Source organism: Chroicocephalus ridibundus, chromosome 1 (assembly GCF_963924245.1).
Source record: "Chroicocephalus ridibundus chromosome 1, bChrRid1.1, whole genome shotgun sequence".
Classification (NCBI taxonomy): domain Eukaryota; kingdom Metazoa; phylum Chordata; class Aves; order Charadriiformes; family Laridae; genus Chroicocephalus; species Chroicocephalus ridibundus.
The window spans coordinates 95,115,729-95,136,782 of NC_086284.1; the positions used below are offsets into that span (position 1 = coordinate 95,115,729).

The window sequence follows — 21,054 nt, forward strand, 5'->3', positions numbered from 1 at the left end:
TGGAAGCTTCTGTGGACATTGAATTACTGGAAGAGAAATAATTCTAGTGATTATTTATCAAAGAGGATCAGCAGGAACAGCAACCCAGACCTGAGGCGATAAAAAAAAGGCAAGGCTGGGAAGAGACAACTCTTCTGTGCATTCTGTATTACATTTCAGCATTGAAATTTATATAAAGTGACACTACATTTTTTTAGCAGAAAAGCTGACCAGCTACTTTATTTATTTCATCCTCTGCATGACAAGGAAAAAATAGTCTATTTCAACAGTTTATTTATATTTGAATTATGAAAAGTTATACGTAGAAACATGTTTGTAACAGAACTATGGACATGATTCAATGGTTAACTTATTTCCTAAATGAATGAGAAAGGAAACAGGTTGCTGCAAGCTTCTACTCTCACTTCCTTATGAGAGAAGACATATTCGCCGTCCCAGAAAGAACGCGGCCGTTGTGCACCCTCGTCTCAGGCAATCATGGGTAACTGGGTGGAGAATGAAGGACTGTCCATCTTCGTCGTTGTAAGTACAATTTTTATTGTGATTTGTGTCTAGTAAGAAGTTCTACAGAAAGTTGTACTAAGCAGATCTCACTGTGCCAGTGAAGGATGCATCTGGTTATTCAGAAAACTAGGGCAGCAAGTGCAGTGAAATGCTTCAAGAGAATAATTTTTAAGGAGCTCTGTCTGGTATCTCGATTGCTGTAGGCTTCATTGTCCACTGAGAAATGATCGTACGTTAACTTTCGTTTGCTTTGTTAGAAATATTTACGTATCTGGGTTTTTCGGAGGCAACATTGACTTAAAGAAAACACAACATTACATCTCACTTAACCATGCGCACCTCAACAGAGAAAGCAATTACAACAAGTCTTTCTTGCACTTTTATAAACAAAAATGGGTGTAAGTGAAAGCACTGTGTCTTAATGGTATAAAATTCATATTAGAGTCAGATTCCAGAATTTAGAGCAGAGATTCATGAACCCTTCGTTAAGACAACTAGTATTTGAACTGAGTTTGTAGACAACTTGCATAGAACAGCTGTGAAAGTAGGTTAAATTCATTCTGAGCAAGATTTAAAAGTACTGAAAAACCCAGTCACATTTAAAAGTGTTAAAGAGTAAGGCAGGGCAGTCCTCGGAGAAAAATTAGGCACAAGTAAGTATTTCAGTGTTTTCTCTTTTTTTTTTTCACTTCACAGTGTGATACAAGAGCTATAGGTATACAATTTTATATAGCTATATAAATAAAAACATATAAAACACCAAAACGGAATACCAGTTAAGGGATTGTGGCCAGGTGTGGTTAGTATATGTTAGTACTGAAAGGAAGAAAAAGAAGAGAGAGAACTTCTATATTTGTGGTGACTGAAATGTGAACAACTTTATTCAGAAATGTATTTCTGCTGCTATGAACAATCAATAGTTACGTATTATCTTTACACTGTAGATGTGTAGCTCTAGTTTAGGAACATAACCCTGGCACTTTAGTGCTTTGAAAAGGAGTAACTGTGTTTGCTGTCACCTTCAGTGGATTGAGGAAGTTGAAACGGCCAAGAGGTGAATTCTGGCACGTTTTTTTTCCACCAGTGCTGAAATATTGAAAGAATTAAGTAAAAGGCCAGTAAGAGGCCCTTATTTTGTTCAAATAAGGAATTTACTTTTTGAGTCTCAAAACTATAACAAGGTCAGCTGATAGGGAAGGAAACTAAAGAAGTCACTGGTAAAGAAACTAGCTAAAAGGACAGTTCAGGTCACTGGAAGCCTTACCAAGGGGTTCTGCACTGTCCTCTGCAGCTTGACTGCGCACTGACTAGCTACAGGCTTATCCAGGGCTTGATAGAAACAGGACAGCCACAATTGCTATTGCTTTGCCCCAACAAAACAGAAACTTTGCAGCCTTAGCCTTAGCCAATGCTGCCTTCGCTGGCCCTTGCTAAAGAGCATGGACGGCTGCTAACTCTGCAAGTCAACCCAAGTTGCCAGAGGGTGTCACGGTGTTTTTCAAAGGGTCCGTGTTCCATATGGGTCAACAGCAAGAAGAACTGTGAGAGACAATCAAGAATCATGCCGAACTTCTTGGTCTTCTGGGCATGCTGTCAGGCTATCGTATATGGGAGTGGCACACTCTCGCTTTAAATACCTATCATAAGCACTTAATCCTGAGACGAGCTTAGTTTTTAAATGAGGTTTTGGGGATTTCCCATATGCTGCCTTACCCTAACGGAAATCCCTTCATTCCCCTGTACTTATGCCACAAGGGTAAGACAGTTTCAAGATCTGAACTAATGCCACGTTTTTTACAGCGTCAGCTGGGACAAAGAACTAGCAAAACGTATGGGTTAGGAGAGGTGAGGGAATGTAATGTCACAGTTTCTGGCATCTTTAACTTCTAACCAGAGACTGGGTTTTCTCCCAGTTCCCAGATTTTCTCTCCTCTCTTTTCATGCACCATGTAGTAAATGTACTTTGAGGGTGCAATGATACAGATTTGTTTCACTATGAGATGTGAAATCAGCCAACCAGCTCCAGAAGGGCAAATGGCCAAATGCAGTATGATCTCTGTGGCCAGCCAGGCTTGTAGCTGCCTTAGGTAGCTTTGAGAAGGCCTAGTAACTCCTCTTTCCCTAAAGAAACCTGCACAGTAGAATATGCAAATGTGAGAAAATACTGCAGCACAGCTATGAGGGAGCCCAGTTTTGCATAGTCTAAACACTATCTAAGTGCCTGTATTGACTATTTCCTGTTGGCTGATTTCAGACCTTCAGAGTCTCCTACTCAATAGAAAACATTAGGCCTTAGGTGTAATTTAGGCCATCTATATATAGATCTCAAGCTTCTTTGTCCTTTGGCACGGCTCCTAAGCCTTCCTCTTACATAGGTTAATATGTCTGAAGAACCACCATTTGGAGAGGCCCTAACCTTTAATGAAGTTTGGAGATTCAACTAGACTCGCAGGCTTAGCTAAACACCTGTAATATGATGGTCCTTATATAATCATAGAATCATTTAGGTTAGAAAAGGCCTTTAAGATTGAGTCTGACTGTAAACTCAACACTGCCAAATCCACCATGAAACCATGCCCCTAAGTACCACATCTGTATGCCTAAACCCTTTGAGCTATGGAAAAGTTTCAGCTACCCACTGCTGTATTTTGGTTTATTCCCATGCCTGTGTGCACACACTAGAGACCATTTCCACCAGAAAAATTTCCATCATTCCTGCTGAACCCCTCATGCCCTACAGTATGCCTCTCCGTGCAAACAGGAGCACAATGAACTAACTGACCATTATCCGAATTGTGTAAATTCAGATGTATGATCTCTAACAACAAACTGTAAAGTTTCCTGTTCATTTCTTTTTCAGATAGTGTGGCTGGGGTTAAATATCTTCCTCTTTTGGTGGTACTATCTTGCATACGATGTCCCACCAAAATTCTTCTACACCAGGGTACTCCTTGGCGTAAGTACAAAACATGTATTATCTTGGCATAGACCGAGCACATAGCAGTTCTTCCCTAGTTTTACTTGACTGAAACAGGATCAAGTGGCTGGAGCAGCAGGTTCATGTTGGGGTTAAAAGTCAAGTGCAAACAGATAACTTAATGCAGATAGATGCCCAGTGCTTCTGAATAGAAAGCTGGTAAGCAAAATAGAGAGGTCCCATTCTAAAGACGTTTTCAGGCAACTATTATGCTCCTGGTAATTACAGTGAATGTGCATTGTGGCTGCTTTGTTAAGCAAAAGATGAATAAAATATTGCCATTGAACAATCACTTCCCTATGCAATTATTTTTCATGGCATGAATAGTTTACAAAGCTATTAGCTCTGAAAAGCAATCATCATTCATATATTCATCAAGGCTGTGAACATTAGTCAAGTAATGAAGTGATGCTGGACCCTGGGCTATTCAATACAACCCAACTGGTTAATGCAGCATTATGTGTCCTACCACAAACTTGCTTCCAAAGCTACCATGGGTCATGACCAATTGGCAGAGAAAATCCATTAGTTCACATAATTAAAACCTGGATCACAGACATACAAAATCAGTCTAAGCTTCAAATTACAGAACGTGGCACTTTGTAAAAGGTTTGCAAAGCCATGGTTTAATTTAATAAAGCTTGAAATCCCATTCTGCACATGGCTTCAGATCTATGGATCAAATTCTGTCCTTCGCAATCATGGTTCAGTTGCCTTTGAAGTCACAGAGACCTGTGCTTGGGTAACTAGGTCTCAATGTAACCCGAAGTGAGCTACTGTGATTTGAAACCCGAAAGGGTTCCAAACAATGCAAGGAGAGCAAACATTATCTTCTCCTTCTCCTCAGCGTGTTTGGATTAATATGGTCATTATTCCCTCCTTTCAAACAGTCTTTGGCAAAATCTGAAATCATTCAGGATGTGAAAAGCAACATTAAGGGAACATATTCCTAAAAGATGAGGCAACAAATTTCCCTAGATTGCCTTTACTGACAACAGAAATCATAAAACCACTTCCCTTCTAAGCTGTCCTTCTGTCTACCATAACCCCCCAGCCAACTGAAACCACAGCACTGAGACTTTCTTTAAAGCCTTGGGAGAGAAAACTCTGCTCATGGCTTAGACTTGCATCTGTGCTTGGCCATTGATTGTCAGACACGACAGGGAGCTTTTTGTACAAGCATATTATTTCAAAACTGGAAATAAAAGGTGCCTATCTGGAGGAATATATTCTGTCTGCACAGGTGCCTCTGACTTGGCCAAAGCACTCTAAAATGTGAACATTGTTAATTAACTCTAGATTTCACACTCATGAAAAGTTGTGATATAATACATAAATGAAATCTGTGCCTATCCGCATCCTGGATAATGTTGTAGGTAATTCCTTTATTAATGGCATCTCTCCATTTACAGCGTGCTTTGGCTCTGGCAAGGGCCCCTGCGGCTTGTCTGAATTTCAACTGCATGCTGATTCTGCTGCCAGTATGTCGAAACTTGCTCTCCTTCCTCAGAGGATCAAGTGCGGTAAGATGAAGAAAGAATTTCAAACTTTATGAAAGATAACAACCCAAGTAGCCTTGCAAATATACCAAGAAATTTTGTCCAAGTTCCCCAAATATACCATACTTTGGGGATGTCCTCTTTTAAGAAGTAGATAAGCCTGGAGTTTTGTTATGAGCAGGACTGAGAACTATGTGTCAATGGTGTATCTAGAGCTCTGCTGAGAGGTTTAGCCTAGAATTACCCTCCTTTGAGTCTTCCCTTTTTTCTTGCCTCCTGGGCATTGTGCTGCCCTGGATGCAAAGTCCTTCTTCTGGCTGGCAGACACAAATTTGCCTTGTTTGTCACTGATACAGCACCCATTTATAGTAGGAGATGCTAGCCCATATCTTCTGTCTTTGCCTGTTCAGTTATTAAAGTAAATGTAGTCTTTCACAGACTTTCAGAATGGGACTTTTTTCAGCTGGTTCATAAATTACATTCTTTCTTGTCCGAGCTGCATTTCTATGTCAGGATGAAATGGTTTGCAGACCTTTTGACCATTTCTAGATCCCAAATGCAAATGTTATATACAGCACTGAGGAACCACCGCTTAGAAAAGAACAACTGATTCTAGGTGACAGCTGGAGAGGCTCCCTATGACAGCACTGACTGTATCACACTGCTGAAATCGAGATCTCTGGCTGTTGCAGAAGAAATAATGCAGACAATGCGTGCCATGGTGCAGTGAAAAGGCAATGTTCTCCTCAAGCTCATGAACCGTCCTTCCAAATATATGATTCCTCCTTTCTTTCTGTCCTCTTTACTATACATAAGGTCAACAACATCAGTTCACAGAAACTAGTTTTCATCTGTGAATCTAGTATAAATTCTTTCACACAAATGAGATGGCCTGCGGGGGCTGAAAGCGCAGAGCAAAAGAGGAACCAATAAAAGAGATGCAGTGTTTCAAGAGTCCTTCATGGAGAAAGGGCTCCCTGAGACAGCTATACCCCAGCTTTAGAGCCCATTTCTACGGTGTGAACCACAACAGGATCCTGATACTAGATGGCAACTTGAGACTCTACCAAAGCAGTCACCCTGCCATGGCAGACTGTGATCTCCACTTCTGTATATAACATGTAATTTAACACAGATAAGATATATACTTCTGTCATACTGGATATTAAGTTTTTTCTCATTGTCAAACACTTTGTTTCAATGGGATGTGTTAAAACATAATCTGTTATTCCCATATTCTGAAGTATGGGGGGAAATATTTTTGTCTATATTTAGGAATTCTACATTTTTGCTAGCAATGCCACCAATTGTTGTGGCCAGGGCCTCTGTTTTTGTCCCTGTGTTTAAATAAGTATGCACAGACATCACAAATAGTCTTCACATACTTTTTTTCTTCAAACCCAAAGTGCTGCTCTACCCGTATCAGACGACAGCTGGACAGGAACCTCACCTTCCACAAAATGGTGGCATGGATGATCGCCCTTCATACTGGTTGGTACTCCAATGTTTCTTTGTTTATAGCTTTCTCGTGCATTTTACATAGCAGCCAGGTGTTCTTAAGGATATGGGCAGAGACCTGATTTCATTAACCTAAAGAAGTCTGCATGTGCCAAGGCTTAAATTAGTTTCCAAATATTATTCTGCAGCTGGCAGAGAGCAAAAGATAAATAAGCAAGAATACTTTTGTCTTGAACTGTCGGCACCATTTATGACACTGGTTAATAAAGGGTGTTTAGCAATGCCCTGAAAACTAGATACCCTGGCTTTAATTCTTGTTTAGACGTATTTCTTAGCTGGCATGTCTGAAACAAATAACAGAAATGATGAAAGAAAAGGGTATAACAAGCTTGGACAGGCCACAGAAATATTTTCATATTTTATCCCTCATTTCCTAAACTAAGGGTTTTCTATCTCTTTTTTTTTTCCATCAAATTTGTCGCTTCTCAACACAAGTGCCTTACAAATCATATATCCTAGAACAGTCTTCTTATCAGTAGATTACTCAAGCTGAGCAGGTTCCCTTTTGGAGCTGTGGCCGAAATCTCACCACCACCTCATAGAAAAGGAGAAGGGCGATGCAGTTAACGTAAGGCCACAGAGGAGGCCTGCAGCAGAGGTGGATTGCTTGGGGGTGTAGATCTGTACCCATCAGGCCCTCTTTTGAAGGTATCTGGTGATACAAAAAGGGAAAAATTTTGAAAAGCATTGTATGGCTTACCCCTGCAATAATATGTACTGGAAGTAGTGTGAAACACCTCAGCTGGACTAGACTTAAGGACACGTCCAGCTCAGGAGGAACATTATTAGTGATTATTAGCAATAGAGCAGAACAAAGCATCATGAGCAAATGCGCTCATCATGTGCTCATCAAAGAGATGCAGATTCACTTCTTGGCTCTTCTATAGAAATCCTGGATGATCCTGACGAATAATTTAAGCCATCCCATGCTTCAGTTTCTCATGTATTAGGGTGCTACCACCTGAATTGCTGAAAGTCTTTGTTGAACAAAGATGTGCTGGAAACTTCCCTTTACTTCTTTCCTTCCCCCCACCCAAACAGGTGTAAACTTTCAGATGGTAAAGCTTTAACAGTAAAACATGTCAGTGAGCTGAAATTGTGATGAAGAGGGTGAGAGCGGCCAAGGTCTTAAGCTGCAGTCGACAAATGTTGCGAAGTTTCCAATGTTACCCAAATCACGGAGTGGTTGTCTTGTGCTTAACCCTGAGTATTTCTGTCCTGTCACTCCTAGCAATTCACACCATCGCACACTTATTCAACGTAGAGTGGAGCGTGCAAGCCCGTATTGAAGAGAGAGGAACTCTGGCAGCTGTGCTTTCTAGGCTTGGTGATGAGCCAAATGAAACCTATATCAACTTTTTTAGAAAAACTATTGGGGTAAGTGACATCAGGCTGTGAAGAGTCATTATTACATTTGTTTAGATGATCATATAAGACTATTTGAGTGGAGTACCTGTTTCTGGTGTGCACAGTCTGGGTTTGGGCCATCTTGCAGCAAAACCTTGCATAATTCATTCTTCTATATTTGTCAGTAATATTGTTGCTGAATTTTGGTAGTACTTTAAACTTTTTTTACCTGAGGATTTCAAAGTAGTTTTAAAACATTATGTAAAAACAAATGCCCTGTCAAGTAGTCTTCTGACTAAGGTAGACATGGCACACAGAGAAGTACACAGAAATCAAGGTAAAAGTCTGGAACTTGTGCTGCTTAAGCTCTGGTTAAAAAACCTCAAAAATAAGGAACTTCCCCATTCCTCAGAATCATCGAGCGTCCAATCTGTGTATGATTTACAAGACCCACAGCTGCACAACGCCACTGAAAAGGAGAGCTTTCATTTACCTCCCTCAATACGGATGTAGGACTCCAGCTCTTAAGAACAGAGCTGCGCAAACATGTTCACCTTCCCCAAGCCCGTACCGTTGAGCAGTGGCAGAGTAAGAAACAGTCTCGAATGTGTGAATCAGTGGAAAACCCCTTCTGTCTACTTCCACTTACTTTAGTAAAGGTAAATCTGCAGTGCAACAAAAAGAGAGTGGGATTTTGGCATTGTTGGCAGACATATTCACAGAGGACAACTTAAAGACTTACAAGAAGGTAAAGGATTTGGGGAGTGAGGCAGATGGCTGGTTCAGCTAGCTTTGCTTTGATGCAGCCCCTTCCTTAGACCAATGTGTGCAACTATTTTACAGAATCCTGTGGGGGGCCTATATGTGGCTTTCACATACCTGGCTGGTCTCACTGGCGTTATCATCACGTTGGCCCTCATACTAATCATCACATCATCCACCAAAACCATCCGAAGGTCGTATTTCGAAGTATTTTGGTACACCCACCATCTCTTTGTCATCTTCTTTATCGGCCTTGTCATCCATGGTGCTGGGTGAGTATTTGCACTTATCACACAATACGTGATAACTCCTGTATCTTAACGTAAAGCCCTCTACACGCACAAGTATAGGGACTTAAGTTGCTAAGCAGCGTGTGCCAAGAGGCTCTCACTGATACATGCAACAAGCTATTCACGTGCATGAGGCTGTATGAGACTGGCATACTTAAGCCCACTGATACTCAACTTCTTCCGATATTTTAATTGGAAAGCTCTTTTCCAAGGTTCCTGTTTCTAATTGTTAATTTATCTTTTCTCTCCTAAAAGGAATTGCATCACACACACGTATGTAAGGAGACTTCAGCATAAAAATGAAATAGAGTCTAGGATTTTGCTGGGTAAATGAAAACTATAATAACACAGATCTATCTTTCAGACTTGGATGAACTTCTAATACCAGCAGCATTTCAGAACAGATTTTTAGCTGTTGCAGCTCAAATATAGGCAACTGTAAGTTTTTGTAACTTCCAAATGTCAAACATCTTTTTCCACTGTGGGCTCATTCCATACCTCCATCTGAAATAGCTGAAAAGCCTAATGAAACAAATTTAGCACTATGCAAACAGAATTTAACCCTTAGAAAAATGAATGTTAGTTCCATTCTATAAAACCACAGAACTGATGCATAAAGAAAAAAAAGGCTACAGTATCCAAGCCACATTTCATAGTTCATAATTATACTATACTGTCCATTTTAAAGGACATTCTAGGTGAACTAGAAAGTGTGCTTTAAAAATGACTAGCAAAAATGACTATTCAAAACACTTCCTCTCGCTCCAATAATGCCAGAAAAAAGACAGAAATGAGAGTACAACAGGAAGAACAAAAATAGAAGGCAGATGAGAATTGTCACCAGCGTATTTGTCCATTTCGACTTCCAAAAGAAGGTTTGAGCAAAACCTGTTGAAGGAAAAGAACTAGTGGTTCATGTTTGCTGAAGCAAATATTGTATAGTTACTGACAAAATGTCCAAAATTTCAAGTAGTTACTACAAAATGCTATCAGAAAGCAAGCATTTCTCTTTCTAGAGGTCAATGAGGAGCATATATTTCATGAAAGTTGACTTTTTATTTACTTGGATGTTCAGTATACTTCCACCATTTTAATTGCACTGTACTGAAAAGACAAGAGTTTGGGCAGCACCGGGTTTGAATGTGGTTGTAAGTTCAGCTGTCTTTTGGAACGTGATAAACACAGGAATATTATTATCTGTAGAGGGAAGTATGCTTTCTGGCTGCAAACTCAGTGGCCTCGCTTATTTGGCCTTAAAGGCAAGAATGACATTTTGAGTTTAGAGAAAACGCTAATGCACTAAAAAATACTGGATGGGCTTTTTACACTCAAGGAAGGCATCTTAGGTGTACGAAGATGGATGTTATGGAATAAGTATGATCCGACAGTCTCAAAGTAACTTGTTAGAGAGAAACATAGATGTCAGTTTATCTCAGGAGGCAGAAGGCTGTGTGTCATACATATGTATATATAGGTATATATACGTATGTATGTACAGAAAACTGAACCAAAGATAATTAGTAGAATGGAAGGGGCAGATTCTTGTCCATTACAAGCTGTTACAGCACTTTCGTAGCACTGATGTTTTTTGTGCGTGAGCCATGTGTCACAGGCGAATGTCCCAAACCTCCCGTCATAGTAGATGTAAAGAGGAGAGAGTACAGAGATTCAGATCACCCTACCTTGGAAGCTAAAGTAAAACTTCCAGCCAAAAAAGAAGTAATTGGAAGGCTATACTACTGAAAGCTTAATTACAGTACTGGAAGAGCACCTACACTGAGTAATAAGGGAAAATACATCTTTTCTTTCTCTGCAGAGGGTACTGGCATTGTCAAACCTTGCATGGAGCACAGTGCAAGGCAAAAACCCTCAGGCCCACTTTGCCTTGAGCAATGGGGTGAGGGAGTGTCAGGAAATGGGCTCCTCCTGTTCCCGTAACTCATCCCAAAGGGCGGCTCAGCTGGGGAAGTAAACTGCAACTGGTGATGTCCCTGCAAATCGCAACTCGTGATGCTCCTGGGACAGTGTCATTCCTTCCCTTTATTTTTTCAGGCAGGATGTTAATCAAACCTTTAAGGAGGAAGAGGTTCATTAGTAATATTTATAAGCAGTGCAATCCTTTAACTTTGAAAACTGTGCACAGGCCTTTTAACAGTCCTCTGATAAATCTGTCCCTTAAAGCTAGACATACATATGACTTAGACACCATGTTTTTTTTGAAATATCAGAAACATAGTCTAGTTCACAGAAACTGAGCTAGAAAAGCAGAAAGAGAAGTCATGGGAAGAAGATGTCAACAGAATCGTCCTGGCATAAACCTGAACAGCCCGATCAGAATCAGACCGTTTCTAGGGAAAATCAGCAGGTCTTAACCTGAATTTCTCTACTATGACCCTCATCCTACTAATTACCATCATTTTTGGGACTCTCACACACCCCTGAGGTTGGGAGAACTCCAGTGAGAGGCAGGAAATAGTGAACGGACCAGAATATATTTTTCCCCCTCAAAACTGAAACCATCTTTCAGCACTAGCTTTGGCACTGGAAATAGAGCTGTACTGGAGCAGTCAGGCTTCTCTATAATAAAACGAACAACAACAACAACCCCTAACCAGGCAAGCATATAGAGGCTAGTTCATCAACCAACACAAGCTGGTATAGCTGGCACAGCTGCTTTGCCTCAGAAGCATCCGTGTTCATTCACACCAATGGAACAGCTACTCCACAGCTTTAAAGGGAGGGGAAGGGTGAAAGGAAGAATGTATGTTGGAAAGGGCTCTCCAAATTTCTAAGATAAACAACAGAAATAACTTCTGTACTGGTCACTAGAAAATTGATTACCTTGCCCACTCCAGGTCTTGGTTTTACTGAAGAAAAAAAATAGGATAACTCTGAAAAGAATGAGGCTTTCCTATTGCGACCACTTCCTGGAAATGGTAATGGGCATATCCCTCAGTTACTTGCCTAATCTTGTAGTCAGTATTTTCCCCTACCAATGTTCCTCCCCGTTTTTATCATTTTAATAGCAATTTTGTGGGTTTATTAGAGCAGTAAAGCTGTATCAAAGCTGTAGCACTGCAGAAGTCTGCAACTCCACATAAACAGAGTACACAAATAGAATAACAATAAGGGACAGAGACCTCCATTTTCATTTCATTTCCTTAAAGGTTTTTTTTTTTCCAGGCGTATTGTACGAGGGCAGACAGCTGAGAGTCTGGAAGAACATAATCCAGAGATTTGCTACAAGAACTTCACTCACTGGGGGAAGAAAGGGGCTTGCCCAGTCCCACAGTTTGCAGGGAATCCTCCTATGGTGAGAACAGCTGTCTTGAGTGTAAATCCCATTTAAAGTGTTTACAGTTTGCTCTTTTTTGTTAAATAATACATCCACTTGCTGTAGAAAAGCAGCTCTGTAACCCCCAGTGCTCTTCAGTGGCAGCTTTCTTTACATAATGCAATAGATCTTGACACAATGGATTATAAACAGAAATGGACTGGAGACAGACAACCCACTTCCAATATGTGATAAAATGAGCACAATTAACAGACAAAGCAAAAGAGCAAATTGTATCTGAGAACTGTTTACCCAAAATGTATTTTCTGGCTTGTAGGGATTTCTAGAAAGTTGTATAATCCATGTAATAAATAGTTTCACATTGTTAATGGACTAATGATTACTAACAGAAAATTAATGCCCCTGGAAATGTGACATTGAAACTTCAGCTTCTACTGACTAAGCAGATTGGTTGTTCGTTCGCATTTCAGACTGATCTGTTAACAAAAACCACATCTTTTCCCACAGTAATATGGACCCAAGTCTGTATTCAGAGCTTTACTCCATGTTTCACTTAGTTACCCTAGTTTTTAGACAGAAACAAAATCACTTGAAGAAAAATGATCAGAGGGCTGGAGCACCTCTCCTATGAGGACAGACTGAGAGAGTTGGGGTTGTTCAGTCTGGAGAAAAGAAGGCTCCGAGGAGACCTTATAGTGGCCTACCAGTATCTTAAGGGGGTCTACAAGAAAGATGGTGAGAGACTTTTTAGGATGTCGGGTAATGGTAGGACTAGAGGGAATGGAGTAAAACTAGAGATAGGTCGATTCAGATTGGACGTTAGGAAGAAGTTCTTCACCATGAGGGTGGTGAGACACTGGAACACGCTGCCCAGAGAGGTGGTGGAAGCCCCATCCCTGGAAGTGTTCAAGGCCAGGCTGGATGGGGCTTTGAGCAGCCTGGTCTAGTGGGAGGTGTCCCTGCCCAGGGCAGGGGGGTTGGAACTAGATGGTCTTTAAGGTCCCTTCCAACCCTAACAATTCTATGATTCTAAAAATAGCTTGCTGTAACTCTAGTAGCAACTAAAAAGTCACCTGAAACTCTCAACAAAGAAAGAAATTCTCTCTCTGACCAGAAGTAATTTTGAAGGTGTCATATCTCTTAAGGGTTCCTTACTCGGGTTGATAAACAACCTAGGTCACTTGAATTTCACATCTGCTCACAGCATTTCCAGGACTCGATCTAATCTAAATTCTCATCTTCATAATCTGACTTATTTTATTCTGTTTACAGACATGGAAGTGGGTAGTAGGTCCCATGTTTTTGTACCTGTGTGAGAGGTTGGTGAGGTTTTGGAGGTCGCAGCAGAAGGTTGTTATCACAAAGGTATGTGTTGATGCTATGCTTAACACCACACAAAAGATACCATTTTTTCCAAATGGTGCAGCAAAGCCAATGGCCACCACAGACAAAGATATCAGTGAAAGGCCTCTCAAGAATGTCCTGGGTGCTGTCATACAAAAATAATGCCAAACTCTAACATCTAAATGTAGCCTGACTCTAAAAGACAGCAAAAGGAGGAAGTTACCTAAGGCACAGGACTGAATCTTAGGAAAGAGAAATTAATTTTCTTTGTATTGAGTGAAAAATTCCACAATGTAGAAATTCCACAGCCTTAATAGTATTTAAGATACCAAATTTTTGTTTTCAAAACTACACAGATATTTAGGAATTCTGATTTTTCAGCAGAGCAAGTGCTCCTGAAAAGGAGAGTTAGGTTGTGCCTGCTTTGTGCAGCCAAAGCTAATGTTGAGCTTCCATTCCCCATGGTGTGCTGCAGAAATATTAACGCTGGTTCTGAAAGTCTTACAGCCAAGCTAGCATGGCAGTAAGCTCGAATATGAAAACTGCCCTGGCCTTTCCCAATGTAATTTCCTCACATGGCACTGTGCCTCATCGCGTGGACATACTCTGATCAAGTCATAGCACGGTTTGGGGGACGACATTAGATGTCTCTGCTGTGTCCTGGCAAGACGCTGACATGTTGGAAGGCTCCTATACACTAGTGTGCTTTTTGGTAATTTAACCAAAATATCGCTGAGCCATTTCTACACCATATGTCTATGGTGTCTGCTTAGTTCCCTGTTGCCAGGAATTTTCTTCCGCAATCCTAAGCACTATTATTAATACCTACGTGAATAGATAGAAACACTTGATTCTCCCTCTTGCAAATCTCTTCTGAAAATTGAAAATAAACTTGGCAGACAACTTTAGGATTAAAAAATCATAGTGACGGAAACCCCAGCCTTGCTTCTAGAAGATTGCTTCTATTTATTCTTGGCTAAAGATAGGTAGAATGCAAATGCCCATATTATAGGTCCTACCAAGTATAATATGAAAACATCAGTTTCCAGTGGTACCATCTATCCAATTCCCTATCTGTATGGTAGCCCTATGGTTTTGCCCCTATACATACAGTCATATTCATTACCACTGTGCTCTGTAACACTGTGTAAGGCGCATCTGGAATTAACAATGGGCATACATAGATCTGGCCACATGCTGCAGGATGCACCAGTCTGATCTGTCCCTTTTGGTGTGACTGCAAGCGTGGTGTGAAAAAAACACTTCAACCAACAATTTTGCACCTTCTGCAGCCTTTCATTTGGCTGTCAGGTGCTGTTCCTCCCTCCCAGTTCTGCTGGGAACAAAGTTTCATCTGCTTTCCTTGCTCTCATAGCAGAGGACAATGTTAGTGATGAAGGATGTAGGTGTATCCAGTGAACAGTGAAGATGGCCTTTTTCTTTTCCTTTTTTTCCCCTTATCCCTCTTATTGTAGGTGGTCATTCATCCCTTCAAGACAATTGAGCTCCAGATGATGAAGAAGGGCTTCAAGATGGAGGTTGGGCAATACATTTTTGTCAAATGTCCAGCAGTGTCTAAACTGGAATGGCATCCATTTACATTAACCTCTGCTCCAGAAGAGGATTACTTCAGCATTCATGTCCGTATTGTAGGGGACTGGACAGAGGGCTTGTTCAACGCCTGTGGATGTGATAAGCAAGAATTCCAGGAGGCATGGAAGATGCCCAAGTATGTACAGAGTCCCCACAGTAAAGTCAACCAACACATATGACAGTTCAAGTTTTGGTCAACCAGTTTGGTGGTACCTGTGATACAATCCTTAACTACATCCATCACAGATGTGGGTCTTAGATGACTCTTTCCAGTTTTCTCCCTTCAACCCCACCTCTTCTTTTGCTGACTAGTATTCATCCCAAATGTGCTTTGTAGCAGACAAATGCCTCGCCCTTTTACTGTTATTTTAAATGGTGCTAACAAATATTCACTATTGATTTATTAAGTGTACTTTCAATTTCAGGATAGCTGTGGATGGCCCCTTTGGAACAGCGAGTGAGGACGTATTCAGTTATGAAATTGTTATGCTTGTTGGAGCTGGAATAGGGGTCACCCCCTTTGCATCGGTACTCAAGTCTGTCTGGTACAAATACTGCCACGATGCGACCAACCTAAAACTCAAGAAGGTGCGTGTCCTCTTTCCCAGAACCCACGTAATTGTTCAAGGGCCAACAGCCCAAACCTAAACAGGCCCAGCAAAGGCAGTCTGGCTCCAGATATGCATGAGTCCTAAAAGAGGCCAGTTACCTCACCAGACTAGCAGGTAGGGAAGCAGGAGAGTCAAAAGCAAAAACATCATGAAAGGAGAAATAGCCTAGGAGCAAAATCACACAGGCAAATCCTGACTGTGGCCCTGGGGATTTCCACTTGCAGTGCAGATGCCATTCAATCTGCCTGAGAAACACAAAGTCCAAGGCACTAATACAGCCCATGCAAATATTGCATTCCTTCCTTAAGCACAGAGAGAGCAACCTTACGTCAGTGGAAGAGCACTGCTACCATCCTCCTCTGGCCTCCTGCCCCTGGAAACTCCCTGTGCAGAGGTGTGGGGTCACAGTCTGCAATTATGGTCGTATTCAGAGCACAGAACTGGTTTTGTTACCTGCTATAATTCACCTTGCCCGCCAGCAGGCAGGGAGATACAATCTACCCCTAAATCATTAATTTATGTCCTAACAAACTGTTTTACAAGGATGTAAGTGAGGAAACATCATGAACTAAAAATGTAACCTGCTGGTGGAAGAGAAATAGAAAGATGTTTCCTTGTTCTTGCAGTGAGCCATTCTGCTTTACAACCCTCCAAGCATTAAAACTCCTGAATAGCTTCGATACCAGCCTACTCACCTACTGAAGTGGTCAGGGCAATTTCTGCAAGAACCATCCAATCCTCATTCTGTCAGCAGGCGCAAAACTAGAAACCATAAGGGCCTATGTCCCCTGACAGCTCACTCTTGTCTCTTCCAGATCTATTTTTACTGGCTTTGCAGGGACACTCATGCCTTTGAATGGTTTGCTGACCTCTTGCAGTCTCTGGAGGCTCAAATGCAGGAGAGGAATAACGCAGAGTTTCTCAGCTATAACATCTACCTTACGGGCTGGGATGAATCTCAGGTAACAACACAGTGAAAAATACCACTTCCATATGCACTGAGATTGATGTTAGCAAGTCTGTTATGTTTTGATAAACGTTCAAATGGTCTTTATCCTGGGCCTCCATCTGGCTCTCAGGGGTTTTAAATGCAGATAGGTATTATCCATCAGAAGTTACATGGGATCAGCTGCTCATGTACACTCTGACTTCCTCTCTGGTTTACTCTGGCTGTGCACGCTGGGAAGCAGCCTTTCCTCACAGCAGCAACCTCAGCTGACCATGCAAGTATCTCTAAGACAGCTAATACTGCTTAAAGCATTAGTTAACGGCATTTGGAACTGGAGAAGCTAATGCCCAAGGTTTGAGCAATGGCCACACATTTGTTTCAGGACTCTCCTAAGTTCTCTAACGGGTCCCATGCACGTAGGTCGCTGTGGGGACACAAAAGAGCAGCTCTTCCATGAGCCACTTGAGAATGTGTGACTGAGTCAGCGAAGGTGTTCGCTCTATTTCTTTTAGTGATGCTTTATTTTACTAATATCTCACCATTGCAAAATTCACCATGTGCCTAAAGTGCTGTAGCTCAGCTAGGTGGACAAGGAGGGGTAGGAGCAAGGTAGGAAGTTATCGCACAGGCAGTGGAAAAACAGGAAGGAAAGAAAAGTCACACAGTTCTTGCTTTGGGAGAAAGTTACCTGTAACTTTTTGGGCATACAAAAGTGCTGCAGAACTCTGCAAAGCCTTGAACTTATGCCCTTAACCACATCTTCTCTTCCTGGCTTTACTTAGCTTAGCTCGTATAGGTGAAAGTTAGACGGGGAGGGTGGACGAGACCTCCTCATATGGATCAAACCTTCCAGAGATAAAACTGGCAGGATTTCATTAAGGGCAAATGACTTTTATTATTGTACCTGAATGGAAAGTTTTGTTTTAATTTAAAGCTTTATTTTACAGTTCTTAGACTAAACCAGTTCATTGCAAAAGAAATGTAATTAATTGCTGTGTTCAATGCTTCATAGCTCTAACTATTGAGATCTCCCAATCTGGGAAAAAGGGGGGAGATGAGATAGACACTGATAGTCAGGTCTTTACCAATGTTAGCTTTCCCTGCTAACCACCATAAATTTAACATTCTCGGTTTGGAAATAATTCAGTGCATATTGACATTATTTTTGTTGTTGTTATTGTTATCATCATCATTATAATTATCATTACCGTTATTATTTTTAACAGCACATAATTCTGCCATATCTAACTAGGTCTTTATGCTTTCCTTTGTTTTTCCACAGGCCACTCATTTTGCAGTGCATCATGAAGAAGAGAAAGATGTGATTACAGGCCTTAAACAGAAAACATTGTATGGCAGACCTAACTGGGAAAACGAGTTCAAAACTATTGCAGGGCAGCATCCTGGGTAAACCTGTACAAATTGATAGTGTCTATGGACTTCCTCTATCTAAATGCCATAATAGCAAAATCTTGTTTCTTTGGCTGATAAAGTTTGAGGAACGTTTTTTCCTAACAACCTCCATGATCTATGGACTTGACCAAATTATTTTAACCTACAGTTTTTAAAAAAAATCATCCTTTTGGTGAGGTCCTTCATGAAGTGTCTAACTAGTAGCAGAAGTTTTAGAAAAAACATACCCCATCATTCTAGCTGAAGTAGATAGGAATATCAGGTGACATCTAAATACCTCCAAAAATACTTTCTACCTCAAAACCCAAACCTGAATATGGATGACCTTTAGCTGAGCACCCAAAATTAGTAGGGAAAAAACCAGAACAGTTCCTTTCAAGAATTTGTGCCTTAAGCTCTTTAAAAGCCCTATTTCCTTGATTCCACTGAGGTCAATAAACCTGTCTTCACTGACTTTTGCTGAGCTGAGGTTTAGCCCACCATTTGTTCCAGAAGCAGCCGTAAGTGCCTTGCAAGTTTTTAGGGGTTATAAGTTTTAAGGGATAGGCATCCAGTTCTGCTTCAGTTCCTGTAACTGAGAAAAAAACCTTGCACTTACAGACCATAGGATCGATTTACATGAAGAACATCCAGCTGCTCCATACCTAGTTTGTGACCATATTTTCATTTTCTTAACAGGTCCAGAATAGGTGTTTTCCTCTGTGGACCTGAAGGCCTGGCTGACACACTCAACAAGCAGAGCATCAGCAACTCAGAAGCTGACCCACGAGGAGTACACTTCATTTTTAACAAGGAAAATTTCTAACTCCCAAACACATGGGAGTCATTCAATACAATGTCTAAAGACTGGATGTCGTCTTCTATTTGGAGTCTGGGAAGGACAACCCAGCTTCTAATCTCAGCTACACTAATGCAAATCCCTTTGCTTCTTGGGAATTATTTTGGCGCTGTGGTAGAGTAAGAAAGTCAAGTTTTACCTTAGGGAAGTTTGCACTGTCCCCCGCGTGCTGGCAATTTAGCAGAAATCTATTTTCTTTGTCTGTGTGAGGGGATTTCCCCTCAATTAACTGCTTTTATCCTCCTGTTATTCATAATGACTGCTGAAGGGTCTAGGCAGCCATATGCATTTGGGAGCCAATTCACACTGATAAAGCTTAATGCTATAAAACAATAAAGCCTCCTAGCACAATGCTTGCTATTAGGAGACTGCTTATCCTGGCTACAGCCAGTCCCTGGAACGAGGGGTGTTAGGGAAGAGTGACTGGGAAAGATTGCTCCTTACAAGAGGAAATCTCCTTTCCGAATACAAGCCTAAACGTCTTGTCCAAGAAATAGCGCAGGCAGCTGAAAAGCAGCCATTCCTCTTTAGGAAGGCGGAGAACTGGAAAGGAGCCACCTGGATTTCTGAGCGCCACCCCCAGCCCAGCTGCAGGGGGATGATGAGGACAGAGTCTAACCAGGTCCCACACCCAGCATGTGAGCCATCGCTTGGCTGCTTCGAACACTCTCAGTTTCACATCTTCAAATTCATGGCGCAGGGATCCAAACAAGAGCTTTTGTGTTTACAAGACTGCCATTTCTGATTTTCAAGGCTGAAAAAACTGTTGATAAATGATTTAATGAGTATTTTCTGAAGCATTCTTAAATGCGTACAGTGCTTTTGGGCCTGTTGTTCAGCTCCTCCTCTTTCATGATGAGACAGTTTTAAGAAAGCAAAGGTCATGTGGGCCGTACCTGGAATAGCTATGAATAAAGCTTCTGATGTGCACAAGACACCCATCCACAGCACAGTACTTCTGTATGTACACTACAGGTAATAGGTTCTTAAAAAAAAAGGAACCAAAACTTCTAATACCAGCAGCAGAGGGGAAAAAATATTATTTAAACCACCAGCATAGAAAAAAAATGAAAAAACAAGTGCAAAAAGCTTTGAAAAAGCCACAGTTCCACAGTTTAGTATACCACGTCTCTTTAATGTACCAGGTCTCCTGTTCAGCCCAGTCACCTGCTTAGTGACTTTTAAACTCTGCAGCCAAGCCCTGCGATAACTCCTACACATGACGAGACCTTGCTGACAGGTTCTTACAGTCACAGAAGGAAGTGGTAGCCTCCTTCTGCAATTTCAGACAAGTTTGTGCAGCCATCTGGTTGCATGTACCATCTCAACTTGCAAGATGGGATGTGTTCTCCCTTTACACCATTTTTAAATGTTATCCAAGCACCCCGTGCTACTTCAGAAGGACAGCTTACCAGTTCCTATTTATTAATATCAGTTTCTGGCAAACGCTGGAGAAGATCAATTCCTGGTGGGTAATTTTTCAGTTCTTTCCCTCAGAAGGGCCATAATTAAATCCACATAATTCTGTTTGAAACAAACCTATTAAACCAGAATTGAACAGAGGCAGAATTAAAGAAATTTCTTCTGTGGAATAAAAAATATTGCAACTGAAACATAACAAGGCTCTCATCCTGTGCCGAGGGCATTGAAATATTTGCTTTTGATTTTAATGGAAATGTGATCAGGCTTTCATACTCTTGGAAAGTGAGCAAACAGGAATTGCAAGGGGTCTAATGGAGACAGCATACTTGTCATGTGTGGAGTCTTGGAGGTGTGTGTTTTAACTCACCCATTAATTTTCTAAACACTGCCATGTTTGGTCTCAAAAATCTAGGGATCTTTCCTTACTCAGCCAGTTGCAATGACGCTCCCTGACATGCTGCACACTTGTACCAGGGGTTGTTTGTCACCTTGAACCCAGAAAAAGGAATTCTGTGTTTATTACTAAAGCACTGTTTTCCTAAAACATATAAAAGAACAAACAGGTGACAGCTTCTCAGTTTCTTTCAAAGGTCTGTTGTATTAAATCCTGTTAAAATGCCAAATGCCAAATTACCAAAATGCAAACAGTGCATTATTAGTCATGGCGTGAATATGAATTTTTTTTTTTAAAT

The 21,054-nt window shown here is 41.1% G+C and overlaps 1 protein-coding gene across 1 annotated transcript; it reads left to right on the top strand.

The window, feature by feature from the left end:
* The first annotated feature begins 420 nt into the window (after positions 1-420).
* On the top strand, positions 421-21,012 carry LOC134523898 (cytochrome b-245 heavy chain). The gene is made up of 13 exons (XM_063353445.1): positions 421-522; positions 3,365-3,460; positions 4,894-5,004; positions 6,387-6,471; positions 7,730-7,875; positions 8,689-8,879; positions 12,081-12,210; positions 13,465-13,557; positions 15,012-15,265; positions 15,555-15,717; positions 16,556-16,702; positions 17,972-18,096; positions 18,781-21,012. The coding sequence occupies exons 1-13, from the start codon at positions 478-480 to the stop codon at positions 18,905-18,907; spliced, it is 1,713 nt and encodes a 570-aa protein (XP_063209515.1). The 5' UTR covers positions 421-477; the 3' UTR covers positions 18,908-21,012.
* Positions 21,013-21,054: the final 42 nt, after the last annotated feature.